At 40.8% G+C, this 21,123-nt stretch overlaps 1 protein-coding gene across 2 annotated transcripts in view; it reads left to right on the plus strand.

The window, feature by feature from the left end:
- The window catches only part of hnf4a (hepatocyte nuclear factor 4, alpha), a 65,073-nt gene extending 51,269 nt beyond the window's left edge, over positions 1–13,804 (plus strand). Inside the window, exons 1-10 of one of the 2 annotated variants that reach the window (XM_061904135.1) lie at positions 1,441–1,554; positions 2,301–2,475; positions 2,559–2,653; positions 2,992–3,098; positions 3,182–3,337; positions 3,788–3,875; positions 3,963–4,115; positions 4,198–4,434; positions 12,304–12,426; positions 12,838–13,804. In XM_061904135.1, the coding sequence (XP_061760119.1) occupies positions 1,467–1,554; positions 2,301–2,475; positions 2,559–2,653; positions 2,992–3,098; positions 3,182–3,337; positions 3,788–3,875; positions 3,963–4,115; positions 4,198–4,434; positions 12,304–12,426; positions 12,838–12,980 (1,365 nt within the window). In that variant the 5' untranslated portion in view covers positions 1,441–1,466 and the 3' untranslated portion in view covers positions 12,981–13,804. Of the gene's footprint in view, positions 1–1,440; positions 1,555–2,300; positions 2,476–2,558; positions 2,654–2,991; positions 3,099–3,181; positions 3,338–3,787; positions 3,876–3,962; positions 4,116–4,197; positions 4,435–12,303; positions 12,427–12,837 lie in introns of those variants that run through there. The other variant, XM_061904134.1, reaches the window with a different exon arrangement.
- The last annotated feature ends 7,319 nt before the right edge of the window (positions 13,805–21,123 follow it).

Consider the following 21,123-nt stretch of genomic DNA (forward strand, 5'->3'; position numbering starts at 1 on the left):
ACAAACGATTTAAATTAGACCCAATAGTAGTTTCTGTTGATGTTTAGTTACTTTGCACTATTGACTTTATTTTGCAAAATATATTGTATAATAAAGGGAACAAGGAACTAATTTGAATATTTAACTGATATTGATACACCACCAACTTGTGCTCTTGTCTGATTACAACTGTGATCAAAAATGTAATAATTCAATGATCTTGAGAATTTGAAGTATCAGTTCTAGCATTGGTATGACAAATACTGCCCCTGTAACTAATCGGTATTGGATTGATACCCAAATTTGTGTCATAGCCCATAACTAATGGTATGTATCCAAACAACAGAAGACTGAGTGCTTGTTACATTTTAACAAAAGTGTAAATAGAACCATATCATACTACAAAGTAACCAGCTCTTTACAATAAACTAACAAGTTGATTAATATGGTTTTGAGAAAATAACACAACCACAAATGACACAATATTTTACAGAATAGCTCAAATACAGACCCTTTGTAACCTGTTTTGAAACAGTTCTATCATCATTGATATATCAAACAATATATTGTGACATATATTGTTATCACAAGAGGCTGAAATGTATATTGTGATTCAGTTTTTATGATACATTCCCCATACCTAACAAGAGGATCATCTTCTTGGTGGATTCAGCTTTCTTATGAAGTAGAGTTTGTAGAAATATTGTAGGTACAACCTAAATCCTCTTTTTTTTTAAAGTAGTTTGTTTGATTAAAATTTGCAAAATTGTAGAGAATAATTCAATCATATCAAGTGATTGAGTCAAACTGGAATTTCCATTGTTAATAAGCTAGAATCAGTCCGGTGACAAAATAACAGTAACTCAAGTGTTCTTTTCTCCTGTTTTATTGTAACTCATGTGTGTTGTATGTTTTAAAACAGCAATTAGGTCTAAGATTAGTTATTCCCTCAGTTAATTTTGTGAGCATTGGCTGAGCTATAGCAGCAGAGTAGCTCTGAATATGAAGGACAATTATGACTCAGTGTGCATGTGATATTAGCATGCTGGAGAAAGCCTTGTTGGGTTATAAAATACAACATGATTTGGCACTGGCTTAACTCTTCCACAGTAGAACTGTTTAACCATTAAAGAGAGGATGGAAGATATCAAATTTGTGCTATCTCTACAGAGAGAAAAAAACAGTGATTCACCACTGAAGAGGTTAGTTAACCATCAACCAGAGACACGCCACCTCTTCTCTGGTTAGCGGCACGAGGGAAGGAGGCCAATTCACGTCAGGCTCTTGCGAGGTCTCCATCAATTCAGGGAGCTACCTCATGTCTGGGTGGAGCCAGGCTGCAAAAAAGAGGGAGAGGGTCACTCACTGGAGGTGTGCTGGGGTGTGAGAAGAAGAAGGAGGGTGGGGGCCACAGAAGCTTCTTGGACAAGTCTTTCTGTCACACTGTCAGGTAGTGGTGAATTTGTTTGTCCAAAGAGCAAGCAGAGATGGACATGGCCGACTACAGCGAGGCTTTGGACCCAGCATACACCACGCTGGAGTTTGAAAACATGCATGTGCTTGCTATGGGTGCAGGTGAGTCCCATATATGCAACTGGGGTGCTGAACTTTGGCATTTCTGCTGGTTTAAAACTTTGGCCAGGGCTGGACAGAAAGAGCCCCCAAGGGGCACGATGATCCTGAGCTGTGATCCTCTTCTTATCACCTGAGTTTGATACCAACAGCTGTGCACTGGGTCCACTTTAACATGTACAAGCTTGTGGCTTGTCATCCTGTTAGGTTGATTTCACCGGTTTAATTTTCACTCCGCGTTTGAGTGACTTTGAGTAGAACGGTCATTCTTCTCCTGTTACACAGACAGTCTGTTCCCACACTGTCTATAATCATTAAAACATGTTTTTTAATACATCAAGCGTTTGAACATGCATTTTCCCATGTAAAGCCTGATTCTAAACACAAAAAGAAGTCAGAAATCTCTCTGCTGAGTCATTGTTCATGTCAGAGCTGTGTGTTTTAATCAGTAGATGTGTCATGGTATGCTGTGATTGATTGAGCCAGTCTGGGGACTTGCAGGAAAACTGTCTCCACTGATTTGCCTTTAGAGATTGAATCAAATCTACATCAATTATTCTCTGTTGACACTGTCTAAGCTACTCAAGGAGTTCAACTATCCTCATAAACAATTATGAGTGATGGTTTCATCAACCATTGACCACACCGATCATTGTGTTTGCTAAAGTCTTTCACACCTTCTTATACTATGCTTAACTTTGAATTTTGGCACACTGCACAATTCTCATGTCTCCTTTCCTCCCTCTCAGACTCGTCACCAGCTGAGAGCACCAACATGAGCTCCTCTGGCCACTTAACGGCAGGCAGCCTGTGTGCCATATGTGGAGACAGAGCCACCGGCAAGCACTACGGCGCATCCAGCTGTGACGGCTGCAAAGGTTTCTTCAGGCGCAGCGTCCGCAAAAACCACATGTACTCGTGCAGGTGGGATTCAAATGCAGCCTCGTATGTGTCAAGTGTCTTTTACGACTGAATGACAGCACACATGCATTTGTCTCACTTTGCAGGTTCAATAGACAATGTATTGTGGATAAAGACAAGAGAAATCAATGCAGATACTGCAGACTCAAGAAGTGCTTCAGGGCTGGCATGAAGAAAGAAGGTACGAGACGTGAATCTTGACAAAGCAAATTAAATCAGCATGCACATTTTCTGGGAAACTGTTGGTTGAAAAAGATGTAAAATAAATTGACACCACACAGCTTGGGTGTGTTGCAACAACTAGAAGAGTAATATTTGTTAATGATCACTCCACGGGGCGATGAAGTCTCTGGCCAGCTTATGCTGAGCAAACATCTCTGAGCAATAATAGCCATATACTGATAATCATCCAGCCTTGGAAGACTTATTTTTCTTTGCGAATGACTGAGTGGGCTCTCTTAAGAGATCTGCAAAATGAATAGTACCGTTTCGGTAGCATTCATGTATGAATGTGTGCAGCCGTGCAGAACGAAAGAGACAGAATCAGCACCAGGAGATCCAGCTATGAAGACAGCAGTTTACCATCCATCAATGCACTCATTCAGGCAGATGTCTTGTCAAGACAGGTACAGTGATTCTTATCCAGCTGCCATTAATGAGCACCTGTTATAAACTATGCAACATGCTGATTCAACCCTGCCTCATTTAGATCACCTCCCCTGCTCCTATCCTGAACGGCGACATTCGGACCAAAAAGATCGCCACCATCATTGATGTGTGCGAGTCCATGAAACAGCAGCTTCTGGTGCTAGTGGAGTGGGCCAAATACATCCCGGCCTTCTGTGACCTGCCCCTAGATGACCAGGTAAAACTCAGACACAGTGTACATAGTTGTATAGACACTCTGGTCACTCATCAACCAGCCAACTGCTTGGACAACATCCATCCAGAGCCGTGCAGTCAAAGTATATAGATGAGCGCCTAAATAAGTTCCCTTGAAACAAGCAGCGGAAGAAATGAAGCTAAATGATTAAAACTGTGAATGAGGGGTAAAAGTTTTTCATCACCCAATCCCCTAAGCCTTCCATGCTGAGTGGTTAATGTATTTTAATCCTGAGTTAGAATATGATGAGCTTGTTTTAAAGTTATATCCCTCCCTTAAAAAAGTGCTGAATCATTAACAGTGTGATCACCAGCTCTTGGTAACTGATTTGCTGATGCTGTATTAGGCACGGGTTTGTCTTGCTCTCAGCTGAAGAACATATATTGTTATAAAATACTTTAAAAAAAAAATTGTTTCATTACTGTGTTTCAGGTGGCATTGCTTCGAGCTCATGCTGGAGAACATCTATTGCTTGGTGCTGCAAAGCGGTCGATGCTATATAAAGATATTCTCCTATTGGGTAAAACAGACACTTCTATCAGCAATGCATCCAGGATACTGGTGCCTATGAGTCTAATCATTTCAGTAAGAGCTGTTTCTTTTGCAGGAAATGACCACATCATTCCCAGAAACTGTCCAGAACTAGAGGTGGGCCGGGTAGCTGTGAGAATCCTGGACGAGCTGGTGCTTCCCTTTCAGGAACTTCAAATAGATGACAGTGAATATGCCTGTTTGAAAGCCATAGTTTTCTTTGACCCAGGTATTTATAAACAGATAAAAGGGGTAAAAAAAGCCCTGACTGAAAAGTAGTTAAAAATGACAATGCTTCTATTGGTCCACAGATGCAAAGGGTCTTAGTGACCCGGGGAAGATCAAACGGATGCGGTACCAAGTTCAGGTCAGCCTGGAGGACTACATCAACGACCGGCAATACGACTCCCGCGGACGTTTCGGGGAGTTGCTCTTATTGCTGCCGACCTTACAAAGCATCACCTGGCAAATGATTGAACAAATTCAATTCGTCAAACTTTTTGGCATGGCCAAGATTGACAATCTTCTCCAGGAAATGCTTCTCGGAGGTGAGTCCTGTCGGATTAAGTACTGTATAACAAACATTGAACATAACAGCTGAATAATAGAACTAAGTGTTATGTTATGATTACACAAATCAGTACTGGTGTTTCATTTTCATTTGAAGATTTCAAAATCATCACACTCTGAATTGTCCTAGTGTCACTGCTCCTGGCTCTGCTTTTTGTTGGGGATGTCCCAGTAAAACACACTGGTGAGCTAATAGGCCTCATCAGTATGTTTAAAATCTTCTCGACACAATTAAATATTCTAAAGGTCTGATTTACTAAATGTTTGCGTGTACTAAACCCTGTGCAAACTTGATAGCAAGACTCCATCCATCCATCCATCCATCTTCTTCCGCTTATCCGAGGTCGGGTCGCGGGGGCAGCAGCCTAAGCAGGGAAGCCCAGACTTCCCTCTCCCCAGCCACTTGGTCCAACTCCCTCCGGGGGATCCCGAGGCGTTCCCAGGCCAGCCGGGACACATAGTCTTCCCAACGTTTCCTGGGTCTTCCCCGTGGCCTCCTACCGATTAGACGTGCCCTAAACACCTCCCGAGGGAGGCGTTTGGGTGGCATCCTGACCAGATGCCCGAACCACCTCATCTGGCTCCTCTCGATGTGGAGGACCAGCGGCTTTACTTTGAGTTCCTCCCGGATGACAGAGCTTCTCACCCTATCTCTAAGGGAGAGCCCCGCCACCCGGCAGAGGAAACTCATTTCGGCCGCTTGTAAATTGATCTTATCCTTTCGGTCATGACCCAAAGCTCATGACCATAGGTGAGGATGGGAACGTAGATCGACCGGTAAATTGGGAACTTTGCCTTCCGGCTCAGCTCCTTCTTCACCACAACGATAGCAAGCTGATCTACTAAATGTGTGGAAAGTGGATTGCTTCTGTTAAAGGGCAATTGCACTTTTTTGGATTTAGCACCTCTGAAAAGTATGTGCAAACGGACCCTAGGGTGTGAGAAAGAATCGATGCTTGCGCTGCTAAGGCAAACGATTGACAGAGGATCCTCTGTTAATCATGTGTGTCAATAGATTTTTGATGATCTGTCAAATCATACTTTTATAAGTTCATGGCTGCATGGTGGTGACTCAAAGGGCAGATTAAAACTAATTAGTTTTGGTGTCTGCCTGTATTTTTTTTTAATGCCGGTTATTTTTCTTTAAATTATCCATCGTCCTTCCATTTTCTACCGCTTGTCCCTTTGCTGGAGCCTATCTCAGCTTCACTCAGGCGGAAGAGGGTGTAAACCCTGTACAAGTCGCCACCTCATCACAGGGCCAACACAGATAGACAGACAACATTTACACTCACATTCACACACTAGGGCCAATTTAGTGTTGCCAATCAACCTATCCCCAGGTGCATGTCTTTGGAGGTGGGAGGAAGCCGGAGTAACCAGAGGGAACCCACGCAGTCACGGGAAGAACATGCAAACTCCATACAGAAAGACCCTGAGCCCGGAAATTGAACCCAGGACCTTCGTATTCTAAGGCACACACAGTAACCCCTGTTTAACCATGCTGCCTTTAGAAAATGTTTAATACATATTATTAACATATCTCCAATATAAAAACAACTTATTGAAGTATGCATATTTTGCGCAACTGAGCACAACTCTCCCAGAAGCACACTGTGCTGAAAAAAAAAGGAAAAAAAAGGAGTTCCATTGTAGATGCATTTTGGACTGTCTAAAATGCCCATAAAAATTGGTAGATGTCTCCTGCATGTTTGAAAACATAGCAAACGCCAGCGGTAGGAGTCCAGAGCATGATATAATGAATGTAGGGGAAATGATCAATTGTCTCAGTAGTAATGCCCAGATATACCAAACATATATTTTAGAACACCATAGGCCTAATCTTCTAAGAACCAAATACCACTTGTTAAACAATATGTACAATCCTGTAAATTGTGTGTAATATTTGTGGGTGTATCTACAAAGAGTGTGTGTACATTTTATAACAAATGGTGCAGATCGCTCTATTATAAAGGAGGTTTTTGCATTAATAATTTTTTGCCTAAATAAATATTTCCCTACACATTTATTTTGTCACGCTCGTACCTGTGGGATTTTGCAGTCTTAAACAGGCAGCATCTACATTCTGTAACACCTTTTATGCAAAATGAAATCACAATCTAGACAACAAAAAATATTTTTAACACCCTGACGATGCACTCTGCCGCAAAGTGGTAGACCATCACAACACTGCAGTGAATTTGTGCGTCTGGAATAATCCAAACGCAAAAAAATACATATTGAATGTTTTTTTTGTATAAGAGATATATTAAAATAATGTATTTCGTTAATGAAAGCTCAAAAGCCATTAAAAAAACAAAACACCAGAATGCTTCAATTAAATTTGTTAAAATCCAGCAGTCACAAGACATCAAAAAAACAAAGATGAGAACTTGTTGAATCAGTTCCTGATGTTGGGCAACTCATACATAATGTTGGAACAACACGGTTTTTGCTGACGTTTATTCAATGTTAGGGTTTTAACCCAACCTACTATGTGCACCCAACGTTACAAATCCATGCAGTCTCGATTTACAAATACAACTATAATACAACTATAATGCAACATTGATTCAAAGTCAGTTTTAAAGGAAATGTATGTTTAAACAATTATGTATCAATGTTAGGGACCAGATCCCACCCGCCAGATTGTAAATAATGTAAACAATTAAATGTATATACTCCGATAATTAACTTGTGTGATGACTGTATTATGCTGATAGTATATATTTGTACCATGAATTGATTGACGTGGACCCCGACTTAAACAAGTTCAAAACTTATTCAGGTGTTACCATTTAGTGATCAATTGTACGGAATATGTACTGAACTGTGCAATCTACTAATAAAAGTTTCAATGTCTTGTGGCTGCTGGATTAAGTCAACCAGCAGCTATACATGTATGAACTGATATTGCTTGAAAAGATTATGCCTATGATTTTTATTTTTAACTCCTTTCTCGCAGCTATTTCTGCATAACTGCCAGTTTTACATCTTTTCTAGACATAATAAAATATAGACACAAAACAGCCGAAGAAGAGCAGTTTCAGTCTTTATAAATTACACTGCCTGTGCTAAATAATTAACTTTCCATTTTCTCCTCCCACTAGCCTATTGTGGCTGTTCTGATGGTTAGCATATATTCTGCATATTCATTAAGACAAAGACATTAAATGGGATGCGCTCTCTATTTTGCACACTTAATTCTCTGCCCACAAGTTTAGTAGATCAGCTTTGCAAGTGCTATCAAGTTTGCATGTGTTTAAGCACACGCAAACCTTAGGCTCAGAGTCTACAGCTCAGTGTATACTGTACCTGATATAGTACAACAAAACCTGCTCAGTGACCTTGTGGTTCGATTGTTCACCCTGAGACTGGAAGGTCGTGAGTTCAAACCCCGGCCGAGTCGTATAAAGACTATAAAAATGGGAACCTTTGCCTCCCTGCTCGGCACTTAGCATCAAGGGTTGAAATTGGGGCTTAAATCACCAAATGTTTCTCGAGAGCGGCCACTGCTGCTGCTCAATGCTCCACTCACCTCCCAGGGAGTGAACATGGAGATGGGTCAATTGCAGAAGATAATTTCACCACACCTAGTGTGTGTGTGACTATCGTTGGAACTTTAACTTTATATTACATTTATTTTAAAATGCTATTAAGCAAACAAGAAAGGAAAAACATCAAGTACTTAGTAAGGGGGTCTTAGAATAGTCAACGCTTAGATTTGAAGGCCTCTGATTCCACTATTAACCTTGCAGTCAAATCGTCGGACAATAAACACGACACTGACATTGAATCCTCTAAATCTCTACTCTATTTGCTCATTTGAGTGTTTTATCCATTTTCTTTAAAGTGGAAAAGACGCCAATTCAGATTATTTGTGGGAACCCCCATATGCTGTGCTCTTAAATAACAAATCAACATAAGAAAGTTTTGCCCATCGTCAACTGCATACAAAATATAACAAATCCGATTTGACTATGTAAATCCTTTATTAAAGTCAGCCCTTGTATTTCAATCAATCAATGTTTACTTATATAGCCCTAAATCACTAATGTCTCAAAGCGCTGCACAAACCACAACACAAACCACTACCACATCCTCGGTAGGCCCACATAAGGGCAAGGAAAACTCACACCCAGTGGGACGTCGGTGACAATGATGACCCAGTGGGACGTCGGTGACAATGATGACTATGAGAACCTTGGAGAGGACGAAAGCAATGGATGTCGAGCGGGTCTAACATGGTACTGTGAAAGTTCAATCCATATTGGATCCAAAACAGTCGCGAGAGTCCAGTCCAAAGCGGATCCAACACAGCAGCGAGAGTCCCTTTCACAGCGGAGCCAGCAGGAAACCGTCCCAAGCGGAGGCGGATCAGCAGCGCAGAGATGTCCCAAGCCGATACACAGGCAAGCAATACATGGCCACCGGATCGGACCAGACCCCCTACACAAGGGAGAGTGGGACATAGGAGAAAAAGAAAACAAACGGCAGATCAACTGGTCTAAAAAGGGAGTCTATTTAAAGGCTAGAGTATACAAATGAGTTTTAAGGTGAGACTTAAATGCTTCTACTGAAGTGGCATCTCGAACTGGGCATTCCAGAGTACTGGAGCCCGAAATTAAAACGCTCTATAGCCCGCAGACTTTTTTTGGGCTTTGGGAATCACTAATAAGCCGGAGTCCTTTGAACGCAGATTTATTGCCGGGACATATGGTTCAATACAATCGGCAAGATAGGATGGAGCTAGACCGTGTAGTATTTCATACGTAAGTAGTAAAACCTTAAAGTTACATCTTAAGTGCACAGGAAGCCAGTGCAGGATAGCCAGTACAGGCGTAATGTGATCGAACTTTCTTGTTCTTGTCAAAAGTCTAGCAGCCGCATTTTGTACCAACTGTAATCTTTTAATGCTAGACATGGGGGAGACCCGAAAATAATACGTTACAGTAGTCGAGGCGAGACGTAACAAACGCATGGATAATGATCTCAGCGTCTTTAGTGGACAAAATGGAGCGAATTTTAGCGATATTACGGAGATGAAAGAAGGCCGTTTCAGTAACGCTTTTAATGTGTGACTCAAAGGAGAGAGTTGGGTCGAAGATAATACCCAGATTCTTTACCAAATCGCCTTGTTTAATTGTTTGGTTGTCAAATGTTAGAGTTGTATTATTAAATAAAGGTCGGTGTCTAGCAGGACCGATAATCAGCCTTTCCGTTTTTTTGGCGTTGAGTTGCAAAAAGTTAGCGGACATCCATTGTTTAATTTCATTAAGACACGCCTCCAGCTGACTACAATCCGGCGTGTTGGTCAGCTTTAGGAGCATGTAGAGTTGGGTGTCATCAGCATAACAGTGAAAGCTAACACCGTATTTGCGTATGATGTCACCTAGCGGCAGCATGTAGATGCTGAAGAGTGCAGGGCCAAGGACCGAACCCTGGGGAACTCCACACATTACCTTAACGTAGTCTGAGGTAACATTGTTATGGGAGACGCACTGCATCCTATCAGTAAGATAAGAGTTAAACCAAGACAGGGCTAAGTCTGACATACCAATTCGTGTTTTGATATGTTCTAATAAAATATTATGATCGACGGTATCGAAAGCAGCGCTAAGATCTAGGAGCAGCAACATAGATGACGCATCAGAATCCATCGTTAGCAATAGATCATTAGTCATTTTTGCGAGGGCTGTCTTAGTAGAGTGATTTGCCCTGAAACCGGATTGAAAGGTTTCACATAGATTGTTCGACGCTAAGTGTTCATTTAGCTGCTCTGCAACAATTTTTTTGAGGATTTTTGAAATAAAGGGAAGGTGAGTTTACCATTGGGCCGGATCGAGGTTAGGTCTTTTAAGGAGAGGATGAATAACCGCTTTTTTGAATGCTAGGGGAACAGCGCCCGAGGAAAGTGATAAGTTTATAATATTTAGCACTGATGGACCTAATAATACAAAGAGCTCCTTGATATGTTTCCCAGGAAGAGGGTCAAGTAAACATGTTGTTTGTTTTATTCCATTTACATGTTGTAACAATTCCTCTAATGTTATTTCCTCAAAATGATAGAAACTATTTTGGAGGGCAGTATCTGCCGTATATACAATCGTATCTGTGAAATAGAACCCAGTTGTAGCTGGGACGCATTGTCTTTAATCTCCTTTCTAATGACTTCAATTTTCTTATTAAAGAATTGCATAAAGTCATCAGCTGAGTGGGTGGAGCTACTGGAAGGGGTCTCTTGTTGGGTTAGCGATGCTAACGTAATAAACAAAAATTTAGGATCGTTTTTATTACGGTGGATGAGATTTGAGTAATATTTAGCTTTAGCTAAGGTAAGCATGTGTTTATAAGTTATTAAACCATCATGCCATGCTTGATGGTGCACCTCAAGTTTAGTCGTGCGCCATTTGCGTTCCAGCTTTCTACATAATAATTTCTGAGCTCTAGTTTCTTCTGTAAACCACGGGGTACGCTTTTTTGGAGCCTTTTTTAACTTTAGCGGTGCTATGTTATCAATGGTTTCGCGCAGGGCGTCGTTAAAGTTGTTAGTGAGGTTATCAATAGAGCCCACATATTTTGGGAATGGTGCCATTACCGAGGGCAGTAGGTCAGCAAGAGTTGTCGATGTGGCAGCATTAACGTTGCGGCTGCTATAGCAGTAATTATTATTATTAGTTTGACGAACATGGGTCTGAACCTCGAATTTTATAAGGTAATGATCGGACAATACTTTAGTATACGGGAGTATCGTAATTTTGGAAACGGTGATACAATAAAGGCAAGGAAAACTCACACCCAGTGAGATGTTGGTGACAATGATGACCCAGTGGGACGTCTGTGACAATAATGACTATGAGAACCTTGGTGAGGACCCCCCCCCTAAGGGACCGAAAGCAATGGATGTCGAGCGGGTCTAACATGATACTGTGAAAGTTCAATCCATAGTGGATCCAACACAGCCGCGAGAGTTCAGTCCAAAGCGGTTCCAACACAGCAGTGAGAGTCCCGTCCACAGCAGAGCCAGCAGGAAACCATCCCAAGCGGAGGCGGATCAGCAGCGCAGATATGTCCCCAACCGATACACAGGCGAGCGGTCCATCCCGGGTCCCGGCTCTGTATGAGCGGTCCATCCTGGGTCCCGACTCTGGACAACCAGTACTTCATCCATGGCCATCGGACCGGACCCCCTCCACAAGGCAGAATGGGACATAAAAGAAAAAGAAAAGAAACGGCAGATCAACTGGTCTAAAAAGGGAGTCTATTTAAAGGCTAGAGTATACAAATAAGTTTTAAGATGAGACCTAAATGCTTCTACTGAGGTGGCATCTCAAACTGTTACCGGGAGGGCATTCCAGAGTACTGGAGCCCGAATGGAAAACGCTCTATAGCCCACAGAATTTTTTTGGGCTTTGGGAATCACTAATGAGCCGGAGTCCTTTGAACGCAGATTTTTTTCCGGGACATATGGTACAATACAATCGGCAAGATAGGCTGGAGCTAGACCGTGTAGTATTTTATACGTAAGTAGTAAAACCTTAAAGTCACATCTTAAGTGCACAGGAAGCCAGTGCAGGCGAGCCAGTATAGGCGTAATATGATCATTTTCAATTATACAGTAGATTTCACTGAGTTGATGGTATAAAAACTAAACTCAGCAAAGGTGTAATGTTGTGAAGAGATTTCAACGCATTAATCTTTCATGTATCATCTTTCAGTATGGAACTTGAAAAAACAAAAACACAAAAAACAATATGGAACTCAAACCTTAGCATTTGTCAACAGACACACCTGTGTTAATTCATAGAAAGTTTGCTAAAATCCATAAATTGTGTTTTGTCTTATAGGTTCTGCCAACGAAGCTCCACATGCACCTCATTCTCTTCACCCTCATCTTGTTCAGGAGCATCTCAGTAGCAACGTCATTGTCACAAGCAACATGTCAACGCCCATCCATAATGGACAAATTTGTACGTAAAAAAGAAAAAAAAAAACAGGCACACAAAATGTGTTGAATGTTAAGAATATTTTACATTGGGTGGTTTGAGACATTGATATAGAGAGAGTTTGATTTTTATCCAAATGGATGAGAAATGTTTTGCGCCCAGCTCAATGCGCAGCCAAGTTGTGTAGCTTAAAGGGCTTGTGGCAGAATAATCCTTCAAATTCTTCATACAAACTAATCTGGCTTACTTGGTCAAACAAAACTTCTGTTATTCTTTCTTAACGTGTTTAATGCTATGAGAAATTTCACAAAAGTGCCTGTTCTTTATCTGAAAATGATGTTGTGCCATATGTTTCCCCACAGGAGGGCAAATATAGACCCATTTATGCTGCAAGCATGGCTAACTCGCCCCTTTTTTTTGTGTTCTACTTTTCAGCCACTCCGGAAACTCCAATACCATCCCCACCTACAGCCTCTAGCTCGGAACATTATAAAATAGCCCAAGGGGTCATAGCCACCGTGCCTAAACAGCAAACTTCCATCCCTCAACCGACCATCACCAAGCAAGAAGCCATCTGACAGTCCTGCTCGCCGCTTGGAGTCTTTATTCGTTCAGTTTTTATACTGTTAGACAAGGGTTTAGATTTGTAACTTTCCGAGGCTTAAAGCTGTCAACTTGACATAAACAAAATATCTAACTGCCTTGAAAGTAATTACAATATTGTCCCTTGTTGTTTCTAGTTTCTCGTCAACTGGGATCCACTTTATACATGCAGTTTAATGCTACAGAAAAGAAAAAGTATCAAAGCTATTTATCGTTCTGTATGATTGACATTTAGAACATGGTTGTGTACAGCATATAGATTTTTGAAAGGCTTACATCCCTTTCATTTGCATGGACTCAGTGTGTGCAGAAAAACTTAAGCTCGACATAGCGATAACGCCATGTCAGTATTTCATGAATGTTACAGGGGTTTGCATTCTGTCTAGTGCTGTGTGTCTTTACATTTCATGTCCATGTGTGATGTAATTGTGTGGAGTCACATTGCATTTTATCAAAGCTTACGGAAAAAAAAAAAACACATATTAAAAACCGCTTATCTTGTTATGGTTAGGGTTAGGGTCTGTGTAACAAAACTAAAATACATGTTTGTTTTATATGCTAAAAATAAGTCCTGCTTTTAAAAATATTTTTTATGAAGCAGGAACACTGAGGATGTTCCCCAGGAACATGTGTTTTTTTGTTTTAAGAAAATTGTATATTTTTGTTTAGTACTTTTAAGTCATGTTTTAACTGATAATAAATTGTGCCTTGTAACCTGTGCTGCCTTACAACCATGCAATGTGTTGCCATACAATGTGAAGATGAACTAATAAATCAAGGTCTATTTTTACATTGCATTTCTTGCAGTTATATGTACAGTCGTACCTCAATTTAAGATTGACCCAACTTAAGAGTGAATAAGAGCTAATTGGCTAATTCAATCAATCAATCAATGTTTATTCATGTAGCCCTGTGACAGGTCTCCAGCCGTCTTCGTGTGAGTTGCAGTCCCAATCGACACAAGACGCGTCGTAACAAGTTTGACTCTGATTTATTATTTCAAAAATCATGTTTTCTTGCCCGTCTGTCGCGCCAATTTCTAGCGTGCCGGCTCTTCCTGCTCTTCGCGGTGCACCTTTCGTTGGCCGGTAGCTGCGTCTTCCGCGGGGTGACATCTCGCTCTGGGTTGATCTTGTCGCTCTCGTGGTCTTCGTTGTCGGGTGGTTCCTCTCCTACTTCTGCCACGATTGCTCCTCCCTCTGCCCATTTATGCTGCAGCAGAAAATGTAGTGATTGAGAACAGGTATGTTGTGAACACACCTGATTCTGACGGCTGCAGTGTCGCTCTAGGCGTGCCCCGCCTCTCCGCTCTGCTGCATGCTCCGCCTCCTGGCCGCCATCTTGGTCAGGACCACCGTTTGCCCTGGCCCGCTGTTGGCTCGTCGGCTCCGTCTCTCCACAAGCCCTAAATCACAAGTGTCTCAAAGGGCTGCACAAGCCACAACGACATCCCAGGTTCAGATTCCACATCAGGGTAAGGAAAAACTCAACCCAGTGGGATGACAATGAGAAACCTTGGAGAGGACTGAAGATGTGGGTGACAACCCCCCCACCCCCCCCCCCCCACACACACACACACTCCCGAGGGGAGACCGGTGCAATGTAAGTCGAGTGGGTCTAGCATAACATTGTGAAAGTCCAGTCCATAGTGGATCTAACATAATAGTGAGAGTCCAGTCAATAGTGGGCCAGCAGGAGATCATCCCGAGTAGAGATAGGTCCTCAGCGCAGAGATGTCCCCAACCGAGGCACAGGTGCGCGGCTCTTTTGTTATGCTACTTGTTATGCTTTAGACTGCAAACAAAAAAAACATTTTATAAGCATTCCCGCAATTAGCATTAGCTTATAGCTAGATATCGACATGCTTTTGTTTTCCAACCATGATAAGGAAGACAGTAAGTGTGAAGAACAGTGCTGAGAAGAGGAAGCGGATGATAGTCATTGAATTAAAAAAAGAAATAATCAACACATGACTGAGCGTGTCGCAATTTGAGCGTTATACCCAAGCAGAATATTGGATTAATATCTAAAAGGTGGATATTTTTCGATGAAAATATGGAAAAACTGCTGATGGTGTGTTTGATGGAGAAGCAGGTGGAGGGAGATACCGTAGAAGTGCACTCTCCAGGATAAATGCTGTACAATAGTATTACATTATTTCACAAAACTCCTGAAGTTGATAGTGATAAATTAATTTGGATTGTTTTTATACAATTTTTTATTGTCTAAAATGTGTTATTCGTTTTATAAGGCATGTTACATATTAAAATTGTGTTTTGGGGGGGGGGGGCTTGCACCAATTTATTTTAATGGGAGACAATGATTTGAGATACAAGTGTTTTGAGTTAAGAGCTCCCTTCACAGAACAAATTGAGCTTGTAAATTGAGGTCGTATCTCACATACAATATAAACATTGTATCTATTATAAGAATTCTCCACTAAAATAAAGGCAATTGTACTGTGCATTTTCACAAAACATCAAATACTTAAAATAAAAATACGTAAGTGTGTGAATGTGAGTGTGAATGTGGTCTGTCTGTCCGTGTTGGCCCTGCGATGAGGTGGCGACTTGTCCAGGGTGTCCTTCCGCCCGAATGCAGCTAGGATAGGCTACATAAGGGACAAGCGGTAGAAAATTAATGGATTGATGGATGGAAATCACATACAGTACCATGGTGCAGCGTGACAGTGTTGTTTGATCTCTTATGCAATGTTACCTCAGTTACCGAAGATGTTGGGGGTCAGAGAGTAAACTTAACTGGGAAACGGTTTTAACTTATTGTGAGGTTAGCTCGCTCATTTCATTCATTTATTTTGATAATCAGGTAATCATACGCAGGACGCTGGTTCCAGCTGCAATGCACACATTGGTACAAATAAATAGATTAACAAATATTAACAAGTCTTCAGTAGGGCAGCATGGTGGTACAGGGGTTAGCGCATCTGCCTCACAATACGAAGGTCCCGAGCAGTCCTGGGTTCAATCCCGGGCTAGGGATTTTTCTGTGTGGAGTTTGCATGTTCTCCCTGTGACAGCATGGGTTCCCTCCGGGTACTCCGGCTTCCTCCCACTTCCAAAGACATGCACTTGGGGATAGGTTGATTGGCAACACTAAATTGGCCCTAGTGTGTGAATGTGAGTGTGAATGTTGTCTGTCTATCTGTGTTGGCCCTGTGATGAGGTGGCGACTTGTCTGAGGTGTACGCCGCCTACCGCCCGAATGCAGCTGAGATAGGCGCCAGCGACCCCCCGCAGCCCCGAGAGGGACAAGCGGTAGTAAATGGATGGATGGATGGAGGTCTTCAGTATTTGAATTTTTGTTTGCAGGTGTTGTTGTTGTTGTTGTTGTTATTGTTTAAGTTTATTTCGAACATGCATACAGATACAATAGAACATACCACATATTTCACGTTACCATTTTTTCAATACATGTCTGAAAAGGAGCAGGAAGAAGCAAGGCTTGTTTAATCATAAGCCTTTTCCACTTCATAGCAATTACTAACCGGTTTGTTCATTTACTGTTCTCAATTTGGTGCATGATTTAAATCAAGAAATAATAAATACAACAGTATTCATAAATAAGTAGTTAAGTAAATTGTAATTAACATAATGACATGAATCAGATTATCCCATTTTCAATAAGGTTTAAAATGTTTATTAGGATTCTTCTTCTTTGTACATTGTAAACACTTTGAGTTTGAACAGTTTCTTAAACTGGATCATGTTACTACTTTGTTTGACATATTTGCTTAATCCATTTCATAATTTAATCCCACATAATGATATACTAAAGGTTTTAAGTGTTGTACGTACATAAAATTGTTTCGAATTACATTTTTCTATAAATTATATTTCTTGTCTTTTGTTGATGAGAAGTGCTGTACATTTTGCAGGTTATAGTTTGCTTTGTAAATAATTTTAGCTTTTTGTAAATGCACCAAATAATTCAATTTTGTTTGTTTTATTTAACAAATAAATGGTTTGAATGTTCTCTATAGCCAACATTATGTATTAATCTAACTGATCTCTTTTAAAACAGGGTTAGTGAATGAAGTGTACTTTTGTAGTTATTTCCTTATATTTCTATACAAAAACGCAGATATAGTAACACTAGTGAGCAGTACAGAATATAATGTGATTTTTGGTCCAGAACATATGTGGCTTTAATCATTATTGAAATAGTCATTGCTACCTTATGTTGTATATTTTTTTGTGTGAGCTTTACCTTTTATTTTATCATCTATTTTTACACCCCCAATTTTCATTTATTTTACTCTGTCAATGAGGTGGCGACTTGTCCAGGGTGTTGTCCGCCGACTGCCCGAATGCAGCTGAGATAGGCTCTAGCGCCCCCCGTCACCCCAAAAGGGGACAAGTGAAGTGAATTGTAATTACAAACCCTGTTTCCATATGAGTTGGGAAATTGTGTTAAATGTAAATGTAAACAGAATACAATAATTTGCAAATCATTTTCAACCCATATTCAGTTGAATATGCTACAAAGAAAAGATATTTGATGTTCAAAATCATAAACTTTTTTTTTTCTTGCAAATAATAATTAACTTAGAATTTCATGACTGCAACAAGTGCCAACTTAGATCGGAAAGGGCATGTTCACCACTGTGTTACATCACCTTTTCTTTTAACAAGACTCAATAAACGTTTGGGAACTGAGGAAACCAATTGTTGAAGCTTTGAAAGTGGAATTCTTGCCCATTCTTGTTTTATGTAGAGCTTCAGTCGTTCAACAGTCCGGGGTCTCCGCTGTCGTATTTTACGCTTCATAATGCACCACACATTTTTGATGGGAGACAGGTCTGGACTGCAGGTGGGCCAGGAAAGTACCCGCACTCTTTTTTTACGAAGCCACGCTGTTGTAACACGTGCTGAATGTGGCTTGGCATTGTCTTGCTGAAATAAGCAGGGGCGTCCATGAAAAAGATGGCGCTTAGATGGCAGCATATGTTGTTCCAAAACCTGTATGTGCCTTTCAGCATTAATGGTCCCTTCACAGATGTGTAAGTTACTCATGCCTTGGGCACTAATGCACCCCCATACCCTCACAGATGCTGGCTTTTGAACTTTGCGTCGATAATAGTCTGGATGGTTCGCTTCCCCTTTGGTCCGGATGACACCATGTCGAATATTTCCAAAAACAATTTGAAATGTGGACTCGTCAGACCACAGAACACTTTTCCACATTGCATCAGTCCATCTTAGATGATCTCGGGCCCAGAGATCATCTCTGGGCGTTTCTGGATGTTGTTGATAATTGGCTTTAGCTTTGCATAGTAGAGCTTTAACTTGCACTTACAGATGTAGCAACTAACTGTATTTAGTGACAGGGGTTTTCTGAAGTGTTCCTGAGTGCATATGGTGATATCCTTTAGAGATTGATGTCGGTTTTTGATACAGTGCCGTCTGAGGGATCGAAGGTCACGGTCATTCAATGTTGGTTTCCGGCCATGCCGCTCCTGTGGAGTGATTTCTCCAGAATCTCTGAATCTTTTGATGATATTATGGACCGTAGATGTTGAAATCCCTAAATTTCTTGCAATTGCACTTTGAGAAACGTTGTTCTTAAACTGTTTGACTATTTGCTCACGCAGTTGTGGACAAAGGGGTGTACCTCGCCCCATCCTTTCCTGTGAAAGACTGAGCATTTTTTGGGAAGCTGTTTTTATACCCAATCATGGCACCCACCTGTTCCCAAATAGCCTGCACACCTGTGGGATGTTCCAAATAAGTGTTTGTTGAGCACTCCTCAACTTTATCAGTATTTATTGCCACCTTTCCCAACTTTTCTGTCACGTGTTGCTGGCATCAAATGCTAAAGTTAATGATTATTTTCAAAAAAAAAAATGTTTATCAGTTTGAACATCAAATATGTTGTCTTTTTAGCATATTCAACTGAATATGGGTTGAAAATTATTTTTAAATCGTTGTATTCCGTTTATATGTACATTAAACATAATTTCCCAACTCATATGGAAACGGGGTTTGTATACAGCGCTTTTTCTCTAGTGACTCAAAGCGCTTTACATAGGAAAAGCCAATATATAAGTTACATTTAAACCAGTGTGGGTGGCACTGAGAGCAGTTGGGTAAAGTGTCTTGCCTAAGGACACTACAGCAGTGACAAGGATGGAGGAAGCAGGGATCAAACCTGGAACCCTGAAGTTGCTGGCACGGCCACTCTACCAGCCGCGCTATACCGCCCGCAGTAGAAAATGGATGGATGTCTACCACGTGTATTTGTATTTGGAATTGTTTCTGATATATTTTGTCCAATCAAGGCAATTGGCAAGCATACAGCCACTCATCACAAATCATGGCAGTGACACATTTCCAAAATTTCCAATAAAATTCAATTATAGTCATTTAATAGCATAATGATTGAGGTATTGCAAACCTAAACTCTTGTTTTCCGGAATTACTACAATAACACCTGTTGCTATTGTCTAAACGGATTTTCTGTTATTAAATTGCAATCAATAAAACAATATTTTTGTGTCAATTATTTTTTAGTTCAGCATATCTACTTACTTCAATACATACATACACACATATAACATGCATACTTACTACAATAACACCTGCTGCTGTTATTTGTTCCTGCTTTTCTCTAATTAAAATTGAAATAAATAAAATTAACAATTTGTCGCACTCATTTTTAATTCAACATAGAAACTTTGCTGATTTGGGTTTCACTCTGAATGACCCATAAAATGTGATTTATATATTTCACAGTCACTAATGTGATAATCCCAATCCACTCCAGAGCAAGGCAAATTCTGCCATCTAGAGCATGAAATGTCCTGCACTAGTGAGTTCAGACTTTAAATTGCAATGCATTTTGAACACAGAAAAATTAATCTCAAAAAACGCTTCAAAAATACTCAACTGTACTTTCTTTGGGGAAAAAAAACACAGTAAAATTAATACATACAGTTTGTTATTAGTGAGGATTGTAGTAGAATTGCATATACCCATCCATCCATCCATTTTCTACCGCTTATTCCCTTTCGGGGTCGCGGGGGGCGCTGGCGCCTATCTCAGCTACAATCGGGCGGAAGGCAGGGTACACCCTGGACAAGTCGCCACCTCATCGCAGGGCCAACACAAATAGACAGACAACATTCACACTCACATTCACACACTAGGGCCAAAATTGCATATACATATTCTATAAAAACTTAGAGTGCTAGAGCAATGTTTTTCATCCACTGTGCCACAGCACACAAGTGCACAGTCTGGTAATTTAACCTAAATCTGTTTAAAAAAAAAAAAATTGCAAACCAGTTATTATAATCCTCAAATAATATATTGTTGTTGTGTGTCTGTACTGTCTAGAGCAAGGATCGCCAACCTTTTTGAAACCCAGTGCTAGATTTTTGGGTACTGATCAATGCAAAGGGCTACCAGTTTGATACACACTTAAATACATTGCCAGACATAGCCAATTTGCTCAATTTACCTTTAACCAGGGGCGTCGCAAGACATATTTCACTGGGGCACGTGCCCCACTGTTGATCTGCAGTGCCCCAGTAAAAATTTCACCAATAAAAAAAAACGCTTCAGAGTTTTAAGTCTACATAACATAGACAACAGCGCACATACTACTTAGTATGGTAATTGATTGCTACTGTATTCACTCCACTAACAAGGAGCACATGGCTAACTAATATGGTAATTTATTCACGTGTGGATCGAGACTTCGGTTGAGAGAGAGAGAGAGAGAGAGAGAGAGAGAGAGAGAGAGAGAGAGAGAGAGAGGCGATGCGAATCACTGCTGAGGTCGGTAACGTTAGCCAACAACAATTTGTTAATTACATTATTTTGATTTTGATTTGACTAAAACTGTAACTCCTAGATGGATATCAGAAAGTTATTCGCCCGCAGCAGAAAAAAAGCAGCAAGGAATGAGAGATGTAAGTGAAGTCCTAGCTGGCTAGGCAACATCATTGTCTTAAATTGATGCTAAGTTAGCTAACGTTATTCCTTGTGTCAAGACAAACATATTCATTTGCTGTACGAGCTGTCGGGGGAATTTCCAATCAACATGAAACATAATGTTGGTTATTGTCTGCTGGTTCTGCATCAATGATGATTTGGA

This window comes from Nerophis ophidion, linkage group LG06 (genome assembly GCF_033978795.1).
Source record: "Nerophis ophidion isolate RoL-2023_Sa linkage group LG06, RoL_Noph_v1.0, whole genome shotgun sequence".
NCBI classification, from domain to species: Eukaryota; Metazoa; Chordata; class Actinopteri; order Syngnathiformes; family Syngnathidae; genus Nerophis; species Nerophis ophidion.